Here is a 22,244-nt window from a genome sequence, read left to right as displayed (position 1 = left end):
TGTGGAGAGGGGCCCCAACTCCAGCCCTCACACGGCCCTGGAAAGACATCTGCCTCCAGCCTTGGCTCCTTGCCAGCTCCAAGGCTCTCTCTGGGTGACGCTGAGGGTTCTCATGGGGTTCAGACTGGTCTGGAGGCTCCCCCGGTGGGGAGCTCATGGTCTCCCTCTCCCAGGCTCCTTCCAGAGGCACAGGGCCAGATCAAAGGGACCCAGCACTGAGGACTGGGAGGCGGGCTTGGAAAGAATGTAAACATGAGGATATTTTTAAACTTTTTCCAGCTCCAGAGATTAGGGCTCTTGAAGCAAGAGGCCCAGAGGTCAGTCCGGCCCTTGCTCACAAAGGAAGAAACAGTCTTGGGACCTCAGAGACCCCCCACCCCACTCACATCCACCGATACCCATCCTAAGACTCTAGCTGGGGCCTCAGGGCAGGAGTTCTTCCTCTGATCTCACCTCCAGACGTCCTGCTGCTGCGGGGTAATGTGTCTCTAATGAGGGGGCCTCAGGGACATGTGAGGACCCAAAGGGTTGAGGGGTTTGGGGGGCCTACTTGAGAGCTAGTGCTAAGAGACTGAGCCTGGAGACACCATGGCAGCCCTGTCACTCCGTCAGGTGTGCGTGTGTGCCTGTGTGCACACGCATGTGTCTATGGGTGTGTAAGTGTGCGTTAAACTCTAGTCTGCGTGGTGTAAGCATGCGAGGAACCCATCCCAGCCCCTTCCTTCTTCCCCCTCCCTAGCATGCCTGGCCCATTCCCCCTGGGACTCCTTGGGTCAGTGGGGGACATGGCGGGGCAGGCAGGAGGTAGGCTTGAGGGTCAAGGAGAAGAGAACAGGGAAGATGAGGAGAGCAAGCGTGCTGTGAGGGGTGAGGAGGCTGGGGGAGGAGCTGGGTCCAGGTCTGAGCCATGCAGTGAGTCAGGCTGTGAGAGCTTCAGGGGCCACCGATCTGGGGACTGCAGAACTCAGCCTCATCTCCCTTAATTACCCCAGGTGTCACAGTGACTCAGGAACTTGGATGCAAGCCTCCTTAGATCTCCCTGCTTCAGATAGCGTGGTGACGCTCATCCTGGGTTCCATGACAACAGCCTCTTCCCTCAGTGATGCAGCCACCCTTGCACACCCATGTGACGCAGTGGAGCACACACAGGAGTGTCACAGGGAGACTCATAGAGGGGACTCAGCCACAACATGTGCCATATCCCAGGGACTCCCACACCCTTACCCCATCCACATCCCCACTGACCGGGAAGTCAAAGGGTCAGAGTTCACATGGGCACTCAGGAGATGCCAGGCAGCAGGTACCAGGACCACAAGGGCCCCTAGCATGTGGAGAGGGCTTGCTGGCCATTTTCCATGCTTCAGGGGGCTGCTGTGCTACCTTACCCTGCTTATCGGCCCAGAGAGGGACAGTGTCCGGCTCCAGGTCACACAGCTCGTCAGTGGAGGTCAGGGCTCAGGTCCCAGGCCGGGATCCACAGGGCAGTGTGCTCCCCTCCATGTCCCTTCCACTGAGGCAGCAGGGGAAGAGGATGAGGCTTGGTGCTTTACCATAAGGTGTGGTGGGACTCAAGGACAATGGGTGGGGGTGGCGAATGAGTCTGATGGGAAGAGGGACCTGGAGACTTATCCTCGATCTGCGGGCCAGAGCTGCCTGCCTGAAGCTGTCACTGTGCTGTCCCTGTGTACATGCCCACTCAGCAGGGCTGTTGCTATTCTTACCCACTTGGTGGTGGCAGCGGGGTCAGAGATAGTGGCTAGGTGGGAGCGAGTCATGAGCACCAGTCCCTTATCGGACACGTTCCCTGGAAACTTGGCAGGGGCTGCCAGGCTCTGGGAGCCTGGGCAGGGCGGGTGAGGCAGTCACAGGGACAGGGTGGGGGGATGGGCTCACTCGGAACAAGGCCCTGTGCCAGCTCAGCTGTCTCTCCTACAGCTAGGCAAGCTCCCATCAGAATTGGCGAGGGGTTTCCAGTGGAATTTCTTCCCATGTGGTCATTAACACCCTCAAGTCATCCTTAGCTTCCTACCCAGTCCACCCCAGAATGGACCACCTCTGAGCTTTCAATGCCCGAGAAGGTAAGGTGTTGGCTTCCCCAGCGAGGCTGTAGGCAGGGGCCGCATTTACAGGGAGAGCACTGTACTGTGAGCCACAGGGTCCCAGGCTGACCGCTGTCCTGCCCGCTTTCTAGCTGTGTGACCTTGGGTAAGTCACTTCCCTTCCTCTGAACTTGTGTTTCCTTACCATTTCCGGGGCTGTTGTAGGGATGACAAAGTCCAACAGTCAGGAAGGTGGACTGAGGGCTGCGAATACGTGTGTGTCTCTGCACACGGCCAGGATGGAGAGAGGGAGACACGTGGGTTCCCCACCTTGGAGACTCCCGCCCCGTGGATTTTCCATTGGCACGTCGGCACCCTCTCCCCAAAATAGTCCCTACGAGCCGTATGCGACAGAGCCCAGACTGAGGGGACTTTTTTTAGCCGCCCTTTGTCAGCTCTCGAGCGGCCGCTATTTTGAGCCCCAACGCCTGAAGGAGTAGGGCCAAGTGAGGGCTGGGGTCAGCTCAGTGGGTCTGGCTGGCTCCCCGAAGGCATCCCCGAGGGGGCCAGCCATGCCCTCTCAGGCCCAGCGCTGCTGGCAAGGAGAACACAGCATCCCCTGTGTATTGGGCCTGAGGGCTCCGTAGTCCACCTCCAGGGAAGCTGCAGACCTGGCAAAAACCATCCTCATTTATGGCGCTCACCCCATAGGCCACTGGCCACGGCCCCCGAGGGAAGAGCACGTTGTAGGGATTAACTGAGATAACACAAGCAAAGCCCTAACTTAGCACAGGGGCTGACACATAATCGGCCCTCAGAAAATGGGAACAGCTAGGATTATTATTGTCATCAGCTACAGTCATTCTTGGTTTTGTTGTTACCGTAACATTTTTATCAGGTTTCCTTCTAGTCTTTTTTCTGTGCATTTATCTTATGTCACTGAGTTCAGGTCACAAAACTCCTCCCCCCTCCACACACTTGATTTCAGCAGAAAGGAGCCCCTAAGTCTGCTGGGGTACCTCTCTCTGCATCTCTGGGCCCCACTCCCAGGGATCACCCCTCTATAAATAGCCTTTGGGGTCCATGACCCCTAAGACTGTACTTGACCTTCCAGAGTGTCTATGGTATGCCCACAGCTTCTGTCATCTCCTCAAATGTCATCAACCACTGCCCCACAGGATTCCAGGGCTCCAGAATCTGAAAGCTGAGTTTAGGAGCCGGCTTCCCAGATGGCTCCTGCGCCTGGATTCTAGAACTCTCTGGCCAACACCTAAGGAAACGGGGCTTGCTTCCGCAGATAGATGCGAGAAAGAATTTTCTGGCCGGTCAGGTGGATAAGATTAAGCAATGGCTCATGAGGACAAATGATCCATTTGTCAGTTTCCTAGTCTTTGTTGGGGTTGGGGGAGGGTGTGGGCTGCCAGGAAGAAGGGATGGGGGTAGGGAGCCAGATTCCGGAACGTGGCTGGGCAGGGCAAGAAAGGGAGCGTGGCTGAGCCAGGCCTCCGCCTTCCCCACTGGGGTCAGTTCCCAGCAGGTCAGCAAGATCAGCTGGGACTGGGGAGTCATACGTTTTACCCTCACCCCAAGGGGTTACTGTACAAGGTGAGACTTCCTTGTTACCCGAAGGACAAAAATAGATCCCAGGTGATGGTCAGTGATCCATGCCCAGAACCACCAAGGTTATTCTGAGGGTGGCAGGCACAGGGCCAGCCCAGGCTCGGTCAAGTGGGACTGAGCTGGAAGTGGCATCCTCAGCCTGCAGGCTGTCCCTGCCATTTTGGGAATCCTGAATGGGGTGGCGGGACTGGAGCCACAAGCAGGCCGACCCTAGGTGGGCTTAGATAGAATTCTGACTTGGCCACGTGACCCTGGGCCACTTGGTATCTCCCGGCATCGGCTTCCTTGTCAAATGATGGGGACCTTGATCCCTGCTTCTCAGGGTGGTTGAGAGAACCCTGTGAAGCTGACAGATGGTGCTCAATAAATGCATGAATCTCCACTTCAGCTGTCCTAGAATCCAGAGATGGGACTTCCCTGGCAGTCCGGTGGTTAGGACTCCGCACTTCTACTGCAGGGGGCATGAGTTCGATCCCTGGTCGGGGAACTAAGATCCCACATGCTATGTGGCGCGGCTAAAAAAAAAAAAAAAAAGAATCCAGAGAAGACAAGGGCCTTGCCTGTGTAGCTCCGCCACCAAAACACCCCTTCCCCGCCAATCTGAAGGAACCGGAGTCAGGCACAAAAGCACATTTCTGGAAAGGCCAGTGGGGATTTTCCAGGAACAACTCCATCCGGCTGGAGAATTCCATTTCTGGCCCTGCTGCCCAGGGCTCAGGCTAAGGAGGGGATGCTCTGGCTCATTCCAGTTCTGCCTACTTCCTGCTCCTCGCCTGCAAAGCCCAGATCAGGGTGTCCCACACTGTATTCTCTTGCTGTTTGCTCTGGAGTGTGAGGGACCTGAGGTTCTGAGGTCCCCCTTGGAGCCCGGACACCGAACAGTGCTGGGCACACAATTGGTCCTCTCCTGACCCCCCACCCCTTCCTGGGGTCCTCCCTTTCCTTCATCCAACATGTCTTAGGATTTTCCATGGAGCCAACCCCTGACCTCGGGGTCACCCCCGATGAACACGGACAAGCCAATACGATGGACACTGACCTGGGGGACAGATGGCACCTGACCCAGCTTATGGGTGGAGGTGACCCAGGCAGCTGGAGTGGGGAAGTGTATCCAGTTTGGGACAGCTGCCTGGGCAGAGGCTCAGAGGGTTAAGACTTACTGGGATGTTTCCGTGAAGGAGAACGGGTTTGAGGGAGTCGGGTGGGCATTGAGGTCCAGGTGGGAGCTGAACTGAACTCATTTATTTATTGAGCTGGAACTGGACCCCAATCCCCTTCCCAGACCAGGCCTCTCCCCTCCACAACTACCCGCACGAGGGTTTTCCCTGGGTTTGTCGAGAAACGGGGATGGTCCTCTCAGGGGAAGGCCAGACTGGCAAGTAGGAATCTCAAGGCATAACAGGGCATTAGAGCTGGGCCTAAGGGGACGCAGCTCAGCTCACCACAAGGGATATTCCACCCTCTAGGATATTCCTGCACCCACAAAATGCACTTTCCGCCCACAAAGGTCCCTGTGGAGTGACAGGACACTCAGATCTGCTGGGAGCAAAGCTCTTGTAGGGTCCCAGCTGGGCCTCATGGACCCCTAGACCCATTCTGCCATTTTATCGCAACTTCAGCCCACCACCTGTGCCGTATCCAGCTTCGGCCACCGCTCCGCCCCTCGGGACGGGGAACACGGTCCCCCTCCACCCTGTAGGCTGGCGCCAAGGTTTATGATCCAGCACAAAAGACGCTGAGAGCCACAAGGGTGGAAAAAGTTACCCAGTTCTAAATCAGCCAGTCTTTGGGTGATCTCATCCCCTTCCCAATATAGTCGCAGTCCCCTCCCCCATGAACCAGCCCCTGGCCAATGCAGTTAGTCACGAGGGAGCTGGTGGAGGGGCGGACTGCGCGCCCGTGCGCGTGCGCACGCGCGCGTGTGCGTATGCGTGTGCGTGTGCGTGTGTGTGGGGGAGTTCTGGGGGGAGGGATTTCAACTTGGGGTTGTACTGTACATTCTGTTTTGCAATCTGATTTCCTATCCCCTCATTTACAGGATTTACATTTAGTAGTTTTCCTGTCAAATAATAAAGATCTTCCATCATCACTTTATTTTTTCACTATCACTTTTAAAGTCCACCAGGATGGTTGTGCTAGAATCTATTTGTCCAGCATGTAGAGGAAGGACATGTCAGCAGTGTCCAGTTTCTCCTTCCTACAAATACCAGTGCTATGACCATTTTTGTTCAAACCCCTTTGTACAGTTGCCTGATCCTCCCTCCCTCCCTCCCTCTCTGTCTGTCTGTCTCTCTCTTTCAGATAAATTCTAACAGGTGCTGGGTGAGAGAACAGGCTTCACTGTATGACTGATGAGTTCTGAGCCCTCCCCTAAGCCAGAGGTGCCAGGCCCAGGGCAGGGAGGGGATCCAAGACCAATCCAGGGCCACGGGGTCAGGGGAACAGGGCAGGCTGTGGTCTGCTGGTCCCTCCTGCTGCTCAAGGCCAGCCTCCACCCCTAGCTTCCACCTGCTCTTGCCTCCCCAACTCCACAGGCCAGACCGACTGGGGACGCAGGGAAAGGCCATATACGAGGTCCGTCCTGTGTTGTATTCACATAGTCCCACCCCAGGCACAAGAGGTCCCCACAGTCCATCCAGTTCTCGTCTTGCCAAGTATTCCCCGCAGCTTCTGCTAGAATGCTTCCACGGACCAAGAGCTTACTCCATCCTGCCAGGCTTTTGGGGAGCAGACAGGGCATTTTTTAAAAAATCAGATGAGTAGATATTCAACAGAATTGCATGATCTCTTAGCAATTGCACGAAAGCTACAAGGAAGCTTTGGAGACAAGCACCAGGGTTTGAAACTCAGCTCTGCATTTACTAGTTTTATGACCTTGGGCACATAATTTTACCCCTCCAGGTTCAGTTTCATCATCTGTAAAATGGGTTCATAATACTTGCTTCATATGGTTGCGAGGACAAGGGATTGGCTCTTGTGATTATGGAGGTTAAGTCCCACCATCTGCTGTGCAAGCTGGAGGCCCAGGAAAGCCAGTGGTGTGGTTCCAGTCCAAATCCAAAGGCCTACGAACCAGAGGAGCCAAGGATGTAAGTCCCAGTCAGAGTCCAAAGGCCTGAGATATCCGAGGTCAGAAGATGAATGTCCCAGCTCAACAGAGAGCAACTTTCCTCTTCCTTCCACTTTTTTGTTCTATCCCAGCCCTCAATGGATTAGATGATGTCTACCCACTTCTTTACTCAGTCTACTGATTAAAATGCTAATCTGTTCTAGAAACACCCTCACAGATGTGGACCTTAAAACCCTTACCTTAAACCACAGCCAGAAATAAGAGGTGGAGGGTTCTAGGCTATATCCCAGAGGTGACAGGGCGCTGGCCTGACCCTTAGAGGTGACTCCAGCTTGTGGGGTAAGACAAAGACCGCTTTCTCTTTTCTCACTCCTTCCTCTATGTGTGACTGTTGCGCCCGCACACCTGGGGAGGAGGATTCTGAGCTTTCCCTTGGAGCAGAGGAGTGACACGGCCAGATTCGAGTCTGACCAGGACGGCTCTGATAGCTGTATGCTGGGAGGAGTTGACCAGAGGGGGCATCTATTGTTTGGGGGTGGAGGAGGGTAAAGGTGGTTTGGACCATTCTTGGGGCTGGGACAGGTGGTGGGCAGGAGGCAGTGAACCCCAAAGCTGCTGGTGGGGGCTGTGGGACTGGCTGCAGGGAGCAGAGTGTGGAGGTGGGAAGGGTTCAGAGATGTGGGGCAGTCCCCAGAAAGGCACACCCACACTGGAGTAGACCAGAAAAGGTGACAGCCACCCCCTCGCCTCTCTTAGGATCCCAACAGCCCCTTCCCCACAAGGCAGGGCTGCGTGACCGCAGGACAGGGTCCTTCCCCTCCTACCACCCACTCGTTCAAGGCCCAAGGACATCCAGGGCCAGGTGAGGCTCCCAGAAGGGGGTTCCAGGCTGCAGTCCCCGGAGACCCTGCTCCACCTGGGCGTGAGGCTCAGGGCCTCGTTTTCTCTGGAACGCTTTCCTCCCACTCCTGCTGCAGCGGGTGCCAACGTGGCTCGATGCTGACATCTAGAGGCAGCCACCCGCCTCATGTTGCTTGACCACAGCATCCCACGGCAAAGGCCTGTGCCACCAGGGCTCCACGTTGGTGCTCCTGTCATGCCATCCTCAGATTTAGAGACCAAGCCACCAGGCAGAGCTCTGAAGAGGTCCAGCTCCTCCACCCTTCCCTGCCAAAGCCCAGTGTGTGGTCAGCAGGGCCCCTGGAACCCCAAGTCAGCCTGTGGACACCCTCCCCTTCCACAACCAAGGAGCCTCTTGGCTTATTGACGACGTTCCCTCGTCCCCCCACCCACTGCTTTGCTTTGTTTCAGAGGAAGGGTCATCCCAGCAGCTCAGCTCTCACAAAGCCAACTTCTCATCTCTACCTCACTGTCTAGGCCCATCCTGTGTCCTGAGTCCCACGTGAGAATACCCAATGGCCCTCATCTTTCCTTAGTGATCTTTTTAGCTCATTGTTCATTTTCATCCATCCACGCCCACGGTCTTTTCTGGGTCTGGACACTCCTCACCCGCCTCTCCTCACTTCCATGCCACCCACTCATAGTTTTCCTCCTACTTCTCTGATCTCTCTTTTGCTGGTTCCTCTCTATCTGCTCCTCCCTCGATCATCCATTCATCCATCCATCCGTCCATCCATCCATCCACCCATCTGCCCCCCATCCCTCCTTATTCATTGTACAATCAGTAGGACAGGGGGCTAAGCCTGACATTACAGGGATGAGGGTGGGGAGGAGAAAAACAAGGACAAATGCCCAGCAGCACCTGGTGGCAACACCGCAGGGCAAGTGGGGGGATTGAGGTGAGACTTTCTGCGTTGCCCCCACCCCACTCCGCGCTGATGAAGAGCAAGCCACGTCCTCTCTGAGGTCGCTGCGTGGCCTTGTCCACTTCCCCATCCCCAGAGATCACCTGAGGGGCTCCTGCTTCCCCACTCAGCCACTTTTGGCCAGTTCCCCCTCAACCTTCTCTACAACTCTTGCCCCTACTTCCACAATATACCCAGAGCCCGTCCCAGACCCCCGGGCTGGCCCTTCCCCATCCCCATTGTGCCCAGTGTCATGAGCTAATCCCCGGACAGCTCTGCATGCCGGGCCCCGGGGCCACACAAGGTGTTTGCAGGTGGACTGGACAGAGCAGTAGCTCATGGCAGACATTCCTTCTATTCATCTGCTGCACGGAGACGGCGCTGTGAAGCCACACACCTCAGATGGGACTCGAACCCACAATATTCCAACTGAAAACCACAACTCGTCTCAGGACTTAATGAAACTCAGGTTGTTTATGTCTCGGCACAGAAGTAATTCAGCAAGAGGCAAAGTGACAGGTAAGAAGTAAATTTATTAATATCCTTTGTAAAGAGGTTGCAGGAAAATGGGGCCTGAGAGGATGGTCACGTCCCAGGTCTCTGTCAAGTTCCTGGGACGGGCTGCCGAGCGAGGGTCCCTGGCTTCATGCAGGGGAGAATTCAAGAGCTAGCGAGCCATAGTAAAGTGAAAGCAGAGACACACATTTCCATAGGCAGAAGGTGAGGGGGCCCCGAAATACGGGGTGGTTAGTTTTCTGGTTTTGGGGTTTTTAAAATTTATTTTATTTATTATTTACTTTTGGCTGCGTTGGGTCTTTGTTGCTGCGCGCCAGCTTTCTCTAGTTGCCGTGAGCAGGGGCTTCTCTTCACTGCGGTGCGCGGGCTTCTCATTGCGGTGGCTTCTCTTGTTGTGGAGCACGGGCTCTAGGCGCGTGGGCTTCAGTAGTTGCGGTACGCGGGCTCAGTAGTTGTGGCTCGCGGGCTCTAGAGCGCAGGCTCAGTAGTTGTGGCCCACAGGCTTAGTTGCTCCACGGCATGTGGGATCCTCTGGGACCAGGGTTCGAACTCATGTGCCCTGCATTGGCGGGCAGATTCTTAACCACTGGGCCACCAGGGAAGTCCCTAGGTGGTTAGTTTTTATGGGCTGGGTAATTTCATAGGCTAATAAGAGGGAGGATTATTGCAACTATTTTGGGGAAAGGGCAGGGATTTCCAGGGTGGTGTCTTGGTAATCTCAATCCTCCGCCTTCTGGTTCCAACCAGTCTGAGGTCCACAGTGCTTGTGGTCAGCACGCAGTCACCATCCTCCACCTGGGGTGGTGGGGTGGGGTTTAGTTCCTTCAGAACAACTCAAAGCTAAGTGTCAGATAGTTACGTATTCACCTTGAGGAGGAACTGTTTTATCCATGAGCTATTGTCATTATTTTTGTTGTTTAACTGGTTTTCCTTTGTTCCTGAATTCCTTCACTTCCCTAATTAGTAACTCTTGTGCCGCTCTTTGGAACTCTGGGAAAGCCTAGGAGACCAGGGCCTTTTCTACAAATAAAAAACAGGAGACGGGAGGCGGGGGCAGCTTTTGTATCCAGGAGGGCCCCACAGGGTCCTGCTCGGTTTCACTTATTCCCTCGCCAGTGAAAGTCGGAAGGGGAACTCTGGCTGGCCCCCTCAATCCCCACTTGCTCCTCCCAGCCAGGAACAGGTAAGGTCAGGGGTCAATGGAACAAAGACACTATGATCCATGGAGGTCCAGTAGAGGTTCACCCATCCATTCCAGAGGGAGCTGCTTGGAGTGCCAGCTACCCACGATACAGAGGGTCACTAGCCTGGGAACTACTTAAGGCCATTTAGTAGCATCAAATAAAATGGAAGCAAAAACTCTAGAGGTGAAAAGAACAGTATAAATTGACTTCCCCCTCTAGTTAAAGAGCACAGTGTTTAAAATTTAATTCTCCCTGTTTTCCCTCTATGTTTATGAGTTCCAAATGATGGGATATTGGAATGCATGGGTTATCCATCTAGCTTCTTGTCACCACACCCTACTTCTCCACCCACCCACCCTGTGCCAAAAGTGGGCCATGAGATTTTTCCTGCATTATTATCCCTTTCTGAAAGCCCAGTATTGGGACATGTGCACAGCACAGTGGACTTGGTTCAAATTCCTGCCCTACCACAGTGTCGGGGCAAGTTTTCAAGCCTCTGGGCCTGTTTTTATCATGTTATAAAGAAGGAAACAGCTCCTCCATTACCCTCAGCAGACCTCAGACATTCCCTTTTCTACCTTTCTCTCCCCCAAATCTGCTCCTCCTCAAGGCCCAGTTTAACCACCCTAGCCCATACTAAATTTAATAACTTAATAGTTGTATTTGCATTTTAAGAAGCACCCACTGAAGCTGTCCTTATGAGCTGTATCACTCAGAGGCAATGAGATAAAACTCAGTCAGTGGGGGTGGGATGGAGTGGGGTCTTCAACTCTATCTAGGTAGCTGCCTAGACATCTTCCCCAAAGCTGGCTCTGAATTTAAGATTAACAAAGAAGCTGGTTTTACAAGGCCAGTTAAATAATGTGAAATCCCAGCAGGCCTTGGCCCTGAGTGTGTGGAGACCCTCACAACAAAAGCCTTCACACTTCCTTTTCATTCTTTTCAGCTTCCCACACACTGTTAACATTAAGCAAGGACTTCCTGTGTGCTCAGCAGTCATCGAAAATTTGCAAAGAAAATTTCTCTTTTGGGTGGACTATTGAACAGACCAGATAAAGGTGGTGAAACAAAGGCTGGCCTAATCTAGTACCCTAAGGACCTTAAAAATATGAATATTCAAAAACAAAAGAAACCAAATCTCATTTTTCCTCTCTTATTTACAAATTTCATTTAAATCTCTCTCATGGTTAGAAAATCAATGTCAAAAAAACATTGGTATACACTTTACAATACAAATGTCAGTAAATACTAAAGAACATGGTTAATAATTTTTCCAAGTAAATGTTTGATAAGAAATATTTTCAAGGAGGCCAGTTAAACTAAACGTCAGGTGCCCAAGGCATCGGGAACAGAGCCTCAGCCTGCTCAGTAGACAGTCGCACTGCAGTCCATGTGTGTTTTCCACTTGGTAACACACGTGGCAGCTCACAGGAAAAAGCGGTACCACCAGCCTTTATTCCCCAGCCTCAAAGCCACACCCGGGCATTCTCTGCTATGGGAGTCATGTTCAGCGACAAATGAACCACTAACAATGAAACTAGGATAGCTCAGTTCCAGGATATCCTGATTTAACCTGGGAAGTTAAGGTTTCCCCAAGATTGTCAAACCGAAAAATAGGTCACTAGGGGCTGATGGATGAAAGAGTCAAGCTAGACTCATTCTGAATACACTGTCGTGTTCTATACAATTAATTATTCTATTCTTTAATTCAAGTTTGAGTTGTTTCTATTTCCCTCATATAAAAGGTGTCAGCTCAGTTGTGTCTAAACTAAGTCTTAACCCACTCGATCTTTTAGGCCAATCGTACTTCTGGGAAAAATATGTTTATATATTAACATACCTCAAAGTTTACACTTTCATTATAATAAATTAGCTTTAATGTTACAAATAACGTCTCAGAAAACTGAATAAGTAACTTGACCTAGCACGCTAACTTGAATTTAGAACTTCTCTATCCATTTTGACCAATCCCCAGAATCAGGAGAACTGTATTATTTACATAAAAAACAATATCTAAAACATGCCAATATTACCATTTCTTACCTAAAACAGTAAATATGCTGTTTAAAGCACCAAAGCATACTTTATTCAAAAGTGACATCCTAAACATTAAAGATTCAATCTCATTTTTTTAGTTCATTTCAGAAGTCTCAATATCAGAATCTTTACATAAAAGGAATGATAAGTGTTTCGGAAGACCTGACAAAGTACCACCAACTCCCTCTCAAATCCCAAGTGTCCTCAAGTGGTAGCCCATGTGCCTCAGGAAGGCCAGTGACAGCAGAACTGTGGTCAGGGAATCAGACATGCTGGGGTTTAACCAGGAGTTGCTCCGTGGAGCATTCATGGCAAGAGCAGACAGAGTTCACAATGGCAAAAGGCAGACAAGAAACCAGCCCTTCCTCTCTCTCAATATACCAATTAGAAAGCAGGAAGTCTATTAGGCTGAGAAAAAACACAGATACCCTTGAAGGAACAGGTGGGAAGTCTGTATTCTCTCAACTGTCACACAGGTTACTTAATCAGCTATATTTATGACCCAAGCTAGGCTCCAAAACAGGATTCAGACCCTGTAATCCCGGTAAATGAGAGCGTGCACCAGGGTTTAGCTCGCATAAAGAACAAGGGTGTCAGACAAGCAGGCTCTAGTAACAAACCGTCATGCAAGCTGAATGACAGGGATTCACGTTTTATTTCTGAAGATCTAGGAGATCAGAAGGAAGATTAATAGTTTCAGAATAAAAGGACCAAGGCTTAAGCACTCAAAGGAGAATTTCTTAGATGAAGCCATATCAGTAAATGCACAGGGAAGTATCCGCAGGCTAGAAGTTTCTCAACACTTGAATGTCCTGAATGTGGACAAAAATGTGGAAGTCAAACCTAGCTGTTTGCTTTCCTTTCAGTACGAAAGGGGGTGAGGAGAGCGATCAATGAAGACAGTGCAGGAACATAAAAAGTGTCAGTTTTTGTGGGATTATATTTGTGTTTCCATTTAGGGACACATTTCCTGTTGTTTAAATGCTACAGCAATTCAGAACATGAAATTCATCCCCCCAGAAAGGATCCACATGGTTTAATTTTCAAATAAACACAGACTGTGCAGCCCATAGAAGCCAGTACAGGTTACATTTGGTTTTGCCCCAACTCCTATATTAAATAAGGCCTAGTTCCTGAGGAGTAGCAATGGCCATTTATCCCACAGTCTATAGGCAAGTGTCCCATCTGAAAAATCTCACTCCTCCCTCTTCCCCACTGCCCCTCGGGATGCAGCTAGGGAGACTAAGTGACTGTTCTCAGGTCCTTCATGTTTTTACCTCTCCAGATTCAGGCTGAATTTTAAGTCTAGAATCCACTGTATAAGCAGTCCTGCCTAAACTGTCTGTCACAATTACCACATGCAATCTTGAATTTTCTCCTTCCCTGCAACCATGTGAATTGGGAGCATTCTTTCTAGACAGTATTGCACAGTCAGCAGCAGGGTGAGGGAGTTCAGCATAGCAGAGGGGGAAGGAACATTAGGTGGAATTAGAAGAATGTCTGAGAGGTATAATCAGAAAGGTTAAGTGCTATGAGTAAATCTGCAGAGATTTACTAAACCCCGGAGGAAATTTTATTAATGCAGGAAAGGAGTTAAGGCTCAGACAGAAGTAACCTCCTAGCATGGCTCAAAGGTTCAGGGGGTGGGACTCAGTGGAAAGGTCCGAAAGCTGCACAAATAAATTCAGCCGGTTCAGAGGCCTGGCCACCTTCACCCTCAGCTGAAAACCAAGAAAACTCATTCCAAGCATGCTCGCTTAGAGCAGGCCTGTTTGCAAGTTTGAGGACTCAATTTTAAAATAAACTAAATCGGAACTAGAATGCAGCATTACAAAATGTTTTCACAAGTAAAATCATACACACAAAAAAGTTAGAATATTGCATAGAAAAGTATCCTGTAATATGCTTTGTAAACCTAGGTCTTTAGGAACTTCAAAATAAAAAAGAAACAAAACCTCCCTTCATAGTCTAGGTTACGAATTGAGAATTATCAACTTTGCAGATTTTTGTATCAAGACCTCCTAAGATCCTGAACTTCTTCATATCCTTAGAATCATGATTCATTTTATACTTCGCAGGCTCAGGCTGACAGTTTAACAACAGTGTATTTATAAAAGGACTTGGGTTACACGAGCCCCAGCCAAGTCTACGGTCTCTGTGTTCCACCCTTTCTGCGTAGAAGAGGTGACCAAAACATGCAGGGACATAAAATCACTACTATTGTTTTTAATCCTAGGCTGTTTTTTCTCTCACGTTAATCTATTATTAAGCAAGCTACATCTGCCTGCCCTTTAACAACAAGGTCTAAATAGCCAGTTTAAGAGTAAGTGAACATGTCTTAGAAGAGCATTTAAGTTAACCTTGGCAACAGGATGGGAGACTCTTAACTCCCCTTGTAAGATGCACCAATCGAGTCTGAGTTAAAATACACCACAGTGACAGAGATATCATCCCTGTACATCCTTGCCAAGTCCTCTGGCAATGTCAGCATCGCCGACAGCCGCTCAGGCTCCATCTCCCCGTACTCGTTGTTCCCTATGGCGTATCTGATCAGACGTGTGGCTGCGTTTTGGTCGGTGGCGTGGAGCCCCTGGGCTTTCCTCTGCAGCAGCAGGCTCTGCATGAGTCCCAGGTTGGCGGGTCTCTGGGCCAGGTCTGGCTTGTGCCGACACACTTCAGCCAGGTGCTCCACCACAAGCCTCACCACATCCTCATTGCCCAGCACATCCCACAGGCCGTCAGAGGCCAGCACAAGGAACTTATCCTGGGGCCTCAGCCTGTGGTACGTGACCTCAGGCCTGGCCGTCAGGTAAGGTGGAGTGTAGTAGTGTGTGGGGGTGAACTGGTAAATGTTGAGGGCCTCGGTGTCAAAGCCCCGCTCCAGGACACTGCGCTGCAGCTCTTTACTCCACTTCAGCTGGACGTCCCCGAAGGCCCTGCAGGGCATGAGGACACCCAGCAGCCTGTTGTCCATGATGATTGTCCTGTGCTCTGACTCAGGATGCTCCCTCTTTAGCCGTGACAGCTCGGTTGGGTTCCAGGCATTGTGGTCCCGGGTGAGGGGCACACAAGACCACATGCCATTGTCCTCCTGGACACCAAGGATGGCCCGGCAATCACCAGCGTTTGCCACATGCAAGTGAATTCCATCGACATGGGCCATGCAAGCTGTTGCCCCTGAGAAAGCAACCTGGAGTGAAAGGTTCCTGGTCATCTCATCTTCCAGGGCGGCCTGGATCTCTAGCGAGATGTCAGAATCCAGCCTCTGGAAGGAGTACATTAATGCTTCCTCAATGTTCAGCCCCATTTCCATGTGCAGGTTCAGCAGCTCCTGCCAGTAGACACGGAGGTGATCAAGGTGCACTGACGTGACATCCTTGTAGATACTGTCCCCTGGGTGCTTGAGCCACTGCAGAATGGGCAGCAGGGGCTTCATGCTTTCCATTGCCCCCTCCATCTGCTCCAGCGTCTGCTGGGACATCAGTGACACTGCCACATAGTAGAAGAGCCTCTCGCTCACCGCTTGAGCACATGCGTGGCCACCATGTCCATCGAAGACACCAAACATCAGCCCATTGGTCTGCAGGCAGGTGGCTACACCTCCCCGGTCCTCCACTGGGAAATTGGCAGCCAGCTGGTTGCTCTCAAACCGCAACACCGAACTTGGGACTCCACTGTCAAGGTCAAGAATCTTGTGGGCCGACTCACCAGCTCGCAGCACTTCATTTACCTGCTCAGGGCTGAGCGGCAAGTGGAAATCATCTTCCTCTGTTGATGTGTGTCTATAGGCTTTCTGCAGAGCAATGCCACCACATGAGGCATTGTTTTTTAGGGTGACTGGCCCCTGGGGAAAGAGCCTCCATTTTGATTTAATCCTATTTGAGGCATATCTTGAATATAAACGTTGTCCCCCTTGTAATGTGGCAATGCTGTTTCTTGCAGAATTGAAAATCCAGTAGGACACAGTACTTGACATTCTGAAACTGTATGAGCGAATGCGTTCCTTCAGCAAAAAGGGTTTTTTTTAAACCTGAAAATTTGAGTTTAAGAAAGTTTTAAATTTAATTTTTTAAAAATAATGACTTCTGAAAACTCTTAATCTCAAAATACTTAAGCAAGTCTCCACACCTCCCATTATAATATATAATCACATTTCAGAAAATGGGTTTTTAAACACTCTCTGATCTTAAAGAGTCACTGAGGGCTACCCCAGAGGCCACCTTTTCCTCCTTCCCAAATCCTTTCCCTTGCCAGGGCCCTGTGCCCAGCTCCCACGTTCACTCTCCCCAGTAGGCTTTAAGTGTTCATTTAAATATAAGCTCTTTCTTGCTCCCCAGCTATCTTGGTGGCTGCTTTCTGTTGGACGCCATCCAGCACCTAAACCAGGAAGATGGTGGCAGCAAAGAAGATGGAAAAGTCGCCGGAGACAGATCAATTCTAGGCTCCAGCTGGTTATGGTAAGTGGAAAGTATGTGCTGGGGTACAAGCAGACTCTGAAGATGATCAGACAAGGCAAAGTGAACCTGGTCCTCCTCGCCAACAACGGCCCAGCCTTGAGGAAATCTGAACTAGAGTACTACACCATGTTGGCCAAAACTGGTGTCCATCACTACAGCGGCAATAATATTGAATTGGGCACAGCATGAGGAAAATACTACAGAGTATGTACACTGATCCAGGTGATGATTAGAAACAAGCCAGAAGAAACTGGTGACAAGTAAATCATGCAAAGTTTCTTTAATAAAACTGGCCAGAGCTTGTTCTACATGTATGTAAATGAATGCCTCAAACAGTGGCTAAACATGGCCATTTCAGAGGCCCAAAAGCACACTAGGTATGATACTAGCTGTCTAGCAGCAGACACACTACTTCACTTGCCTGAGTTCCAGTTGTCCATCCGTGGAATGGGAATATTAGTTTCATACGGTTTTGTGATGGTTTAAAGAAATATAACCCTTCGGCTCCAAAAAAGGTATTATTACTTTTATCATTAGGTGTATCATTGGGGATTAGAGGTTGTTTCCACTGTGTCTCTACTTATAAAATACCAAACTGCAACGCCTAACGCCTCAACCTTTCCCCTACTTTTTTGTGATACGCGGGCCTCTCACTGTTGTGGCCTCTCCCGTTGCGGAGCACAGGCTCCGGACGCGCAGGCTCCGCGGCCATGACTCACGGGCCCAGCCGCTCCGCGGCATGTGGGATCTTCCCAGACCGGGGCACGAACCCGCGTCCCCTGAATCGGAAGGCGGACTCTCAACCACTGCGCCACCAGGGAAGCCCCCCTACTTAGGTTTTAACCTACTTATTTCCCAAGACTGGCATCAGTAGGTCAAAGGGTGTAGACTCATATTGCCAAACTGAGTTCCAAAAGGTTCACATCTGCCTCCACAAGGGCATGAAGGAAGCAGTTTCCTAGCACTTTCAACAGCCTCTGGTGGTATTTTTCCTTAGACAAAAAAAAAAGCTGCTCTATTTTCTATTTTCTCTGGTGACCCGGGAGGAGAGTTTCCACGTGTTTTCAGATTTCGTTTATGAATCCTGCCCTTCTCAAGTTTGTCTGTTGGGGTGTGGAGAGCGCCCACACTTGAGGACCGCCCCCTCTCCCCAGCCCACCCCGCCGAACTACGAACTGGTGCGGTCGGGCAGGGCGCGCAGAGGGCGCCTCCCCGCGCCCCCCAACCCCACCCCCAGCCCTGCAGAGAAGCCAGGCGGCAATGCCCGACGCAAGGCGGTCTGCCGCAGACCGGACCCAGACAATTTCGCGTATCTAAAGAAAACAGATCCCAAAGTCAAGCCTCACAGATAAGAAAGAGCGCGGCCTCCTAAGTCCAACAAGCCCTATCTCCCTCAAACCCTGGCGCGGCCACGTCCCTGAGCCCCAGCTTCCGGGTCTATAAAAAAGGAGAATTCAGTTGAGATGCTGAGCTCACAGAGGGTACTCCCAGGGCTAAAACAGCTACTGCGGAAGTCCCGGTACACAGCCAAAGGCCCTGAGCAAGGCCGCGAACCCACGTGGCGCGTGCGCGCGAGACGGGTGACCGTAGCTGTGACCAAGGCTCTTCCCCGTCCGCCGCGGGCCCGCCCCCTCACCTCACCTCCACTCTCCACCCCATCACGTGAGCCGATGCTGCGGGCCGGAGCGGACCCGGCGAGGTTAGAGGTTTTCACATCCCGCGCTCACCCCCTTCCCTACATCGCACCCTGGTCCTCCTCTCACCCGCTTGCGCCAAAGCCGCCGGGTCCGTCAGTCAATTCTGCGCCAGCCTACGGTGCCGCAGCTGCCTCCACCCCGGACTCACCTCCCTGAAGGGACCTCTTGTGCTGATCCAGCTAGAGAAGGAAGCATCCTCTCGCCACCCTTTATTGGTTCATCCGTGGAGGCGGGCACCTGACGGACAGCGTAATTGCCCAATGGCTGAGGAGGGAGAGAGGGCGGGATCCAGAGGGGCCCAATCTGGTTCCTCCCCCTCCCCCGCCCATCCTACCCAACCTTTACCCGCACCCCCCTCAGGCTCTGACCTTGGGTAGGCTCGGGGGCGGGCTTCGGGACCAGGCAGTCTTGTGGCTGAGCACCCCCACCACGTGACACCCCCCCTCCCCGTTCTGCGCACCCCAAACCGAGCAACCTCTCCCATTCCTCACTGTTGTTAATAATAGCCCACGGCTTCCTCTCCATTTCTGTGCTGACCAGTTCAGACCCCTCTCCCAGGCGCCACACCCTTCTATATCCACTTGGACGCCTCCCTCTGGAGGCCCTATGTACATCTTAAACATAGCTTGTCTGAAACTCATCTTTCTGCCAGACCTGCTCTTCCTCTCCTCCCCTAACCCAGTAACGGCCCCATCATCTGCTCAGAGACCCAAGCCCCAAGCCTGGGAGTCATTTTGACTCCTCTTCCCTCACCCCCACCCGTCTCCTGTCTGTTATCTAATCCTGTTCATCTCACCTCCTAAATATCTCTCCAATCCAACTATTTGCCTCCAGCTACCCTCCCACTCCACTGCAACCCTCTCATCTGGTCTCCCCACCTGTGACTTCAACTTAGCCCTAGTTGCTCTGCTTCTACAGATCAGGTAGATGACCCTTCTACAGCTCAAATTGCTGCTGTAAAGTCTTCATTGGCTCCCCACCAACCACTGGGCCTTGAACTGACAATTACATTGGCATGGCCACTGATGGTTACCACAATAGGTAGTGGTTGGTACGTTGAGAAAGGCTGAGAACCAGGACACCAGACATTTCCTCAGTCCCTTCCATTGTGGAATTCCAGTTATGGCCTGCTGGAATTGCTCTACTAGAACTCATCTATTATCTCTGATAAATCAAGTGCAGTCTTCCCTGGAGGCAGAGAAAATAGGAGACGACCAGAAAAGGCCACTTAGATCCCTGAAAAGGTGGTCTTCTGGAAGGAAGACACACTGGCTTACCTGGGGAGCCTGGCCAGCCCACCTGGATCCAAGGACATGGCTGCCATAAAACAGCTCCTGTCAGACTTGCCTCTGATGTGATATTCCGCCACTCACCCTCGGCCCTTTCCGGAAGTTCTACCAGTAAGTAAGAATTTGCAATATCTGTCTTCCTGGATATTAAGATGGCTGTTTCGTACTTAAACTAAAAATAACTCCAAGGGATTCTAAATAAATGGGTACAATTATTATTATTTTGTATAGATAGTCCATTTGGGATTATAGAAGGTTATCCTTCAGCACAGAGGCAGCACAGCTTATGGGTGCCTACGATATGTCAGGCCCTGGGCCAACGGCAGGGGACACACAGATGGCTGCCCTCACCACACTTTCCTGAGAATATTACATCACTCTGCTGTCTGAAACCACTGAGTTTCTAAGTTACCACACACACAGCACTTCCAAAGTAAAAATGCACCCTTGAGGATTTTGTGTGCACTGGAACTTTTGTTTAAAGGGTATAACCAGCTTAGTTTCCCTATACATGATGGCTAGCCCAAGAACCCTATCCAGTCTCCCAAGGCTTCCTTGTCACAAGGTCTTATTAGAAAAAAAATGAAGGAAAAGGACTTATCTCTGCCCTGAGAAAGGGAAAGCAGCAGCTCAGCTGTCATTTTCCAAGAAAATATGTAAAAATACTCTGTCTCACTCAAAACCAAGCAAATGTGAATTAAAATGAGATACTGATTTTTTTCAGTCAACCTGACAAACATTAAAACATGATTAATACCTAATGTTGGTGAGTGGGCATTGCTATCTTGGCAGGTGGGAGTGTAATATGAGGCTGCCCAATGGACAGATCTTTGACCCACTAATTCTACTTCTTCTAATTTATCCTACAGAGGCAGTCAAAGGCAAACCTTACAAATTTTCTACAATAAATACACATTACCCCATCTGTATAATATCTTGTATAATTAGAAAAAAAAAAAAAAGCAGGGGCTTCCCTGGTGGCGCAGTGGTTGAGAGTCCGCCTGCCGATGCAGTGGACACGGGTTCGTGCCCTGGTCTGGGAAGATCCCACATGCCGCGGAGCGGCTGGGCCCGTGAGTCATGGCCGCTGAGCCTGCGCGTCCGGAGCCTGTGCTCCGCAACGGGAGAGGCCACAACAGTGAGAGGCCCGCGTACCGCAAAAAAAAAAAGCAGCAAAACTGTATTTTAAAAACGGAGGAGTGGCGGGGGTAGGGAGATAGATCTCTTAGATGATTCTGGCCAAGTCCCCTGATTCCCTAGCAATGCAGATAAGACCATCTATGGAATGTTAGGAAAGCTGGATTTGAGGATGATCTTGTGTCAGGAGGAATTGAGATGGTGGCAGAAGGTTTTTGTCTAACTGTCAAAACCATATCTGGCCTGATATCTGGGAGAGTTTATAAAAAACCTCAGATGGGGCTTCCCTGGTGGTGCAGCGGTTGAGAGTCCACCTACCGATGCAGGGGATACAGGTTTGTGCCCCGGTCTGGGAGAATCCCACATGCCGCAGAGCGGCTGGGCCCGTGAGCCATGGCCGCTGAGCCTGCGCGTCCAGAGGCTGTGCTCCGTGGCGGGAGAGACCACAGCAGTGAGGGGCCTGCATGCCGCAAAAAAACAAAACAAAACAAAAAAACCCTCAGATGTCTTCTTTGCCAACATGAGCTTGCCCTTGCAATGTTTCTGTGTTATCATTGCTGCCCAAGGCAGCTGAATAAGCCCAGAAAAGCCTTCTTGCTGATCTGAGCACATTTGTGCCATCCTAAATCAAGTGATTTAACTTCACCACCTTTTAACCAAGCAGGTGGCTTTCCCTGGCACTGTCCTCTCCCAAACTGATCACGCACGGGCACGTACACACATACACACATGCGCGCACACACACACACACACACACATACCACCTCCATTTCCTTTAGAGGCAATGGTTACCAATCCCTGCAGAGGAGCAAACTCAGGGACATATTTAGCAAGTCTTGAGGATGCTCGTGACAAAGGCTTGGGAATTTTTGAAAAATACAAGTCCTGCCTCAGCCCTCTTAAACCTGTTCTGAAGCAACAGCACTGACAGACTTGCCAGTTTATCAGGAGGCCTCAGAATGGTTATGTTAAGCTCCTAGCTTCTAGAGCCAACCTAAGATTGCCCTTCAGTAGAAGATGGGCAGAGCCTTTGAGGGGAAATACGACCTGTGTTTCTGTCTCTTTAAGGCTTCTCCAAACACAAGTCAATCTTTTTCAGCTGCCTGATGGAACAGCTGCAGCCAGGGCTGTGATGACCTAGGCCAGGGGGCAGCTTCTTCTGTGACACTCAATCATTCCCTTTGCCACCACCATCCCACACCCATTCTCACTCAGGCCATATTAACTGGCAAGCTCAGAATTTTCCATCACCCTGGAGTCCCAAGCCTGAGGCCCAGCTCTGCCACCTACTTGCTATGTGATCCTGGGCCAGTCATTTCCTCTCTTGGAGTCTCTGTAGAACTACTTGGAGAGGGCAGTTGTGTGGCCCTTGGAGTTGTCATTTGTACTCTTG

The 22,244-nt window shown here is 51.1% G+C and overlaps 1 protein-coding gene and 1 pseudogene across 5 annotated transcripts; one reads left to right on the top strand and one right to left on the bottom strand.

Moving 5' to 3' along the window:
* Nucleotides 1–9,056: 9,056 nt before the first annotated feature.
* PDP2 (pyruvate dehydrogenase phosphatase catalytic subunit 2) lies at nucleotides 9,057–22,244 on the bottom strand. 5 transcript variants are annotated; one of them, XM_060289098.1, is made up of 2 exons: nucleotides 22,142–22,244; nucleotides 9,057–16,301 (listed from the first exon to the last, which is right to left on the bottom strand). In XM_060289098.1, the coding sequence occupies exon 2, from the start codon at nucleotides 16,245–16,247 to the stop codon at nucleotides 14,655–14,657; it is 1,593 nt and encodes a 530-aa protein (XP_060145081.1). In that variant the 5' UTR covers nucleotides 16,248–16,301; nucleotides 22,142–22,244; the 3' UTR covers nucleotides 9,057–14,654. The 5 variants fall into 5 exon arrangements, with proteins under 5 accessions (XP_060145081.1, XP_030719611.2, XP_030719609.2 ...); XM_030863751.2 differs by lacking the exon at nucleotides 22,142–22,244 and adding an exon at nucleotides 18,574–18,671; XM_030863749.2 differs by lacking the exon at nucleotides 22,142–22,244 and adding an exon at nucleotides 18,492–18,634.
* LOC115856971 (large ribosomal subunit protein eL30 pseudogene) lies at nucleotides 16,662–16,992 on the top strand (annotated as a pseudogene).

The sequence above is a fragment of the Globicephala melas genome, chromosome 19 (assembly GCF_963455315.2).
Source record: "Globicephala melas chromosome 19, mGloMel1.2, whole genome shotgun sequence".
NCBI lineage: Eukaryota > Metazoa > Chordata > Mammalia > Artiodactyla > Delphinidae > Globicephala > Globicephala melas.
Note: the sequence above shows the minus strand (reverse complement) of the source record. Positions and strands in the feature narration are given on the sequence as shown.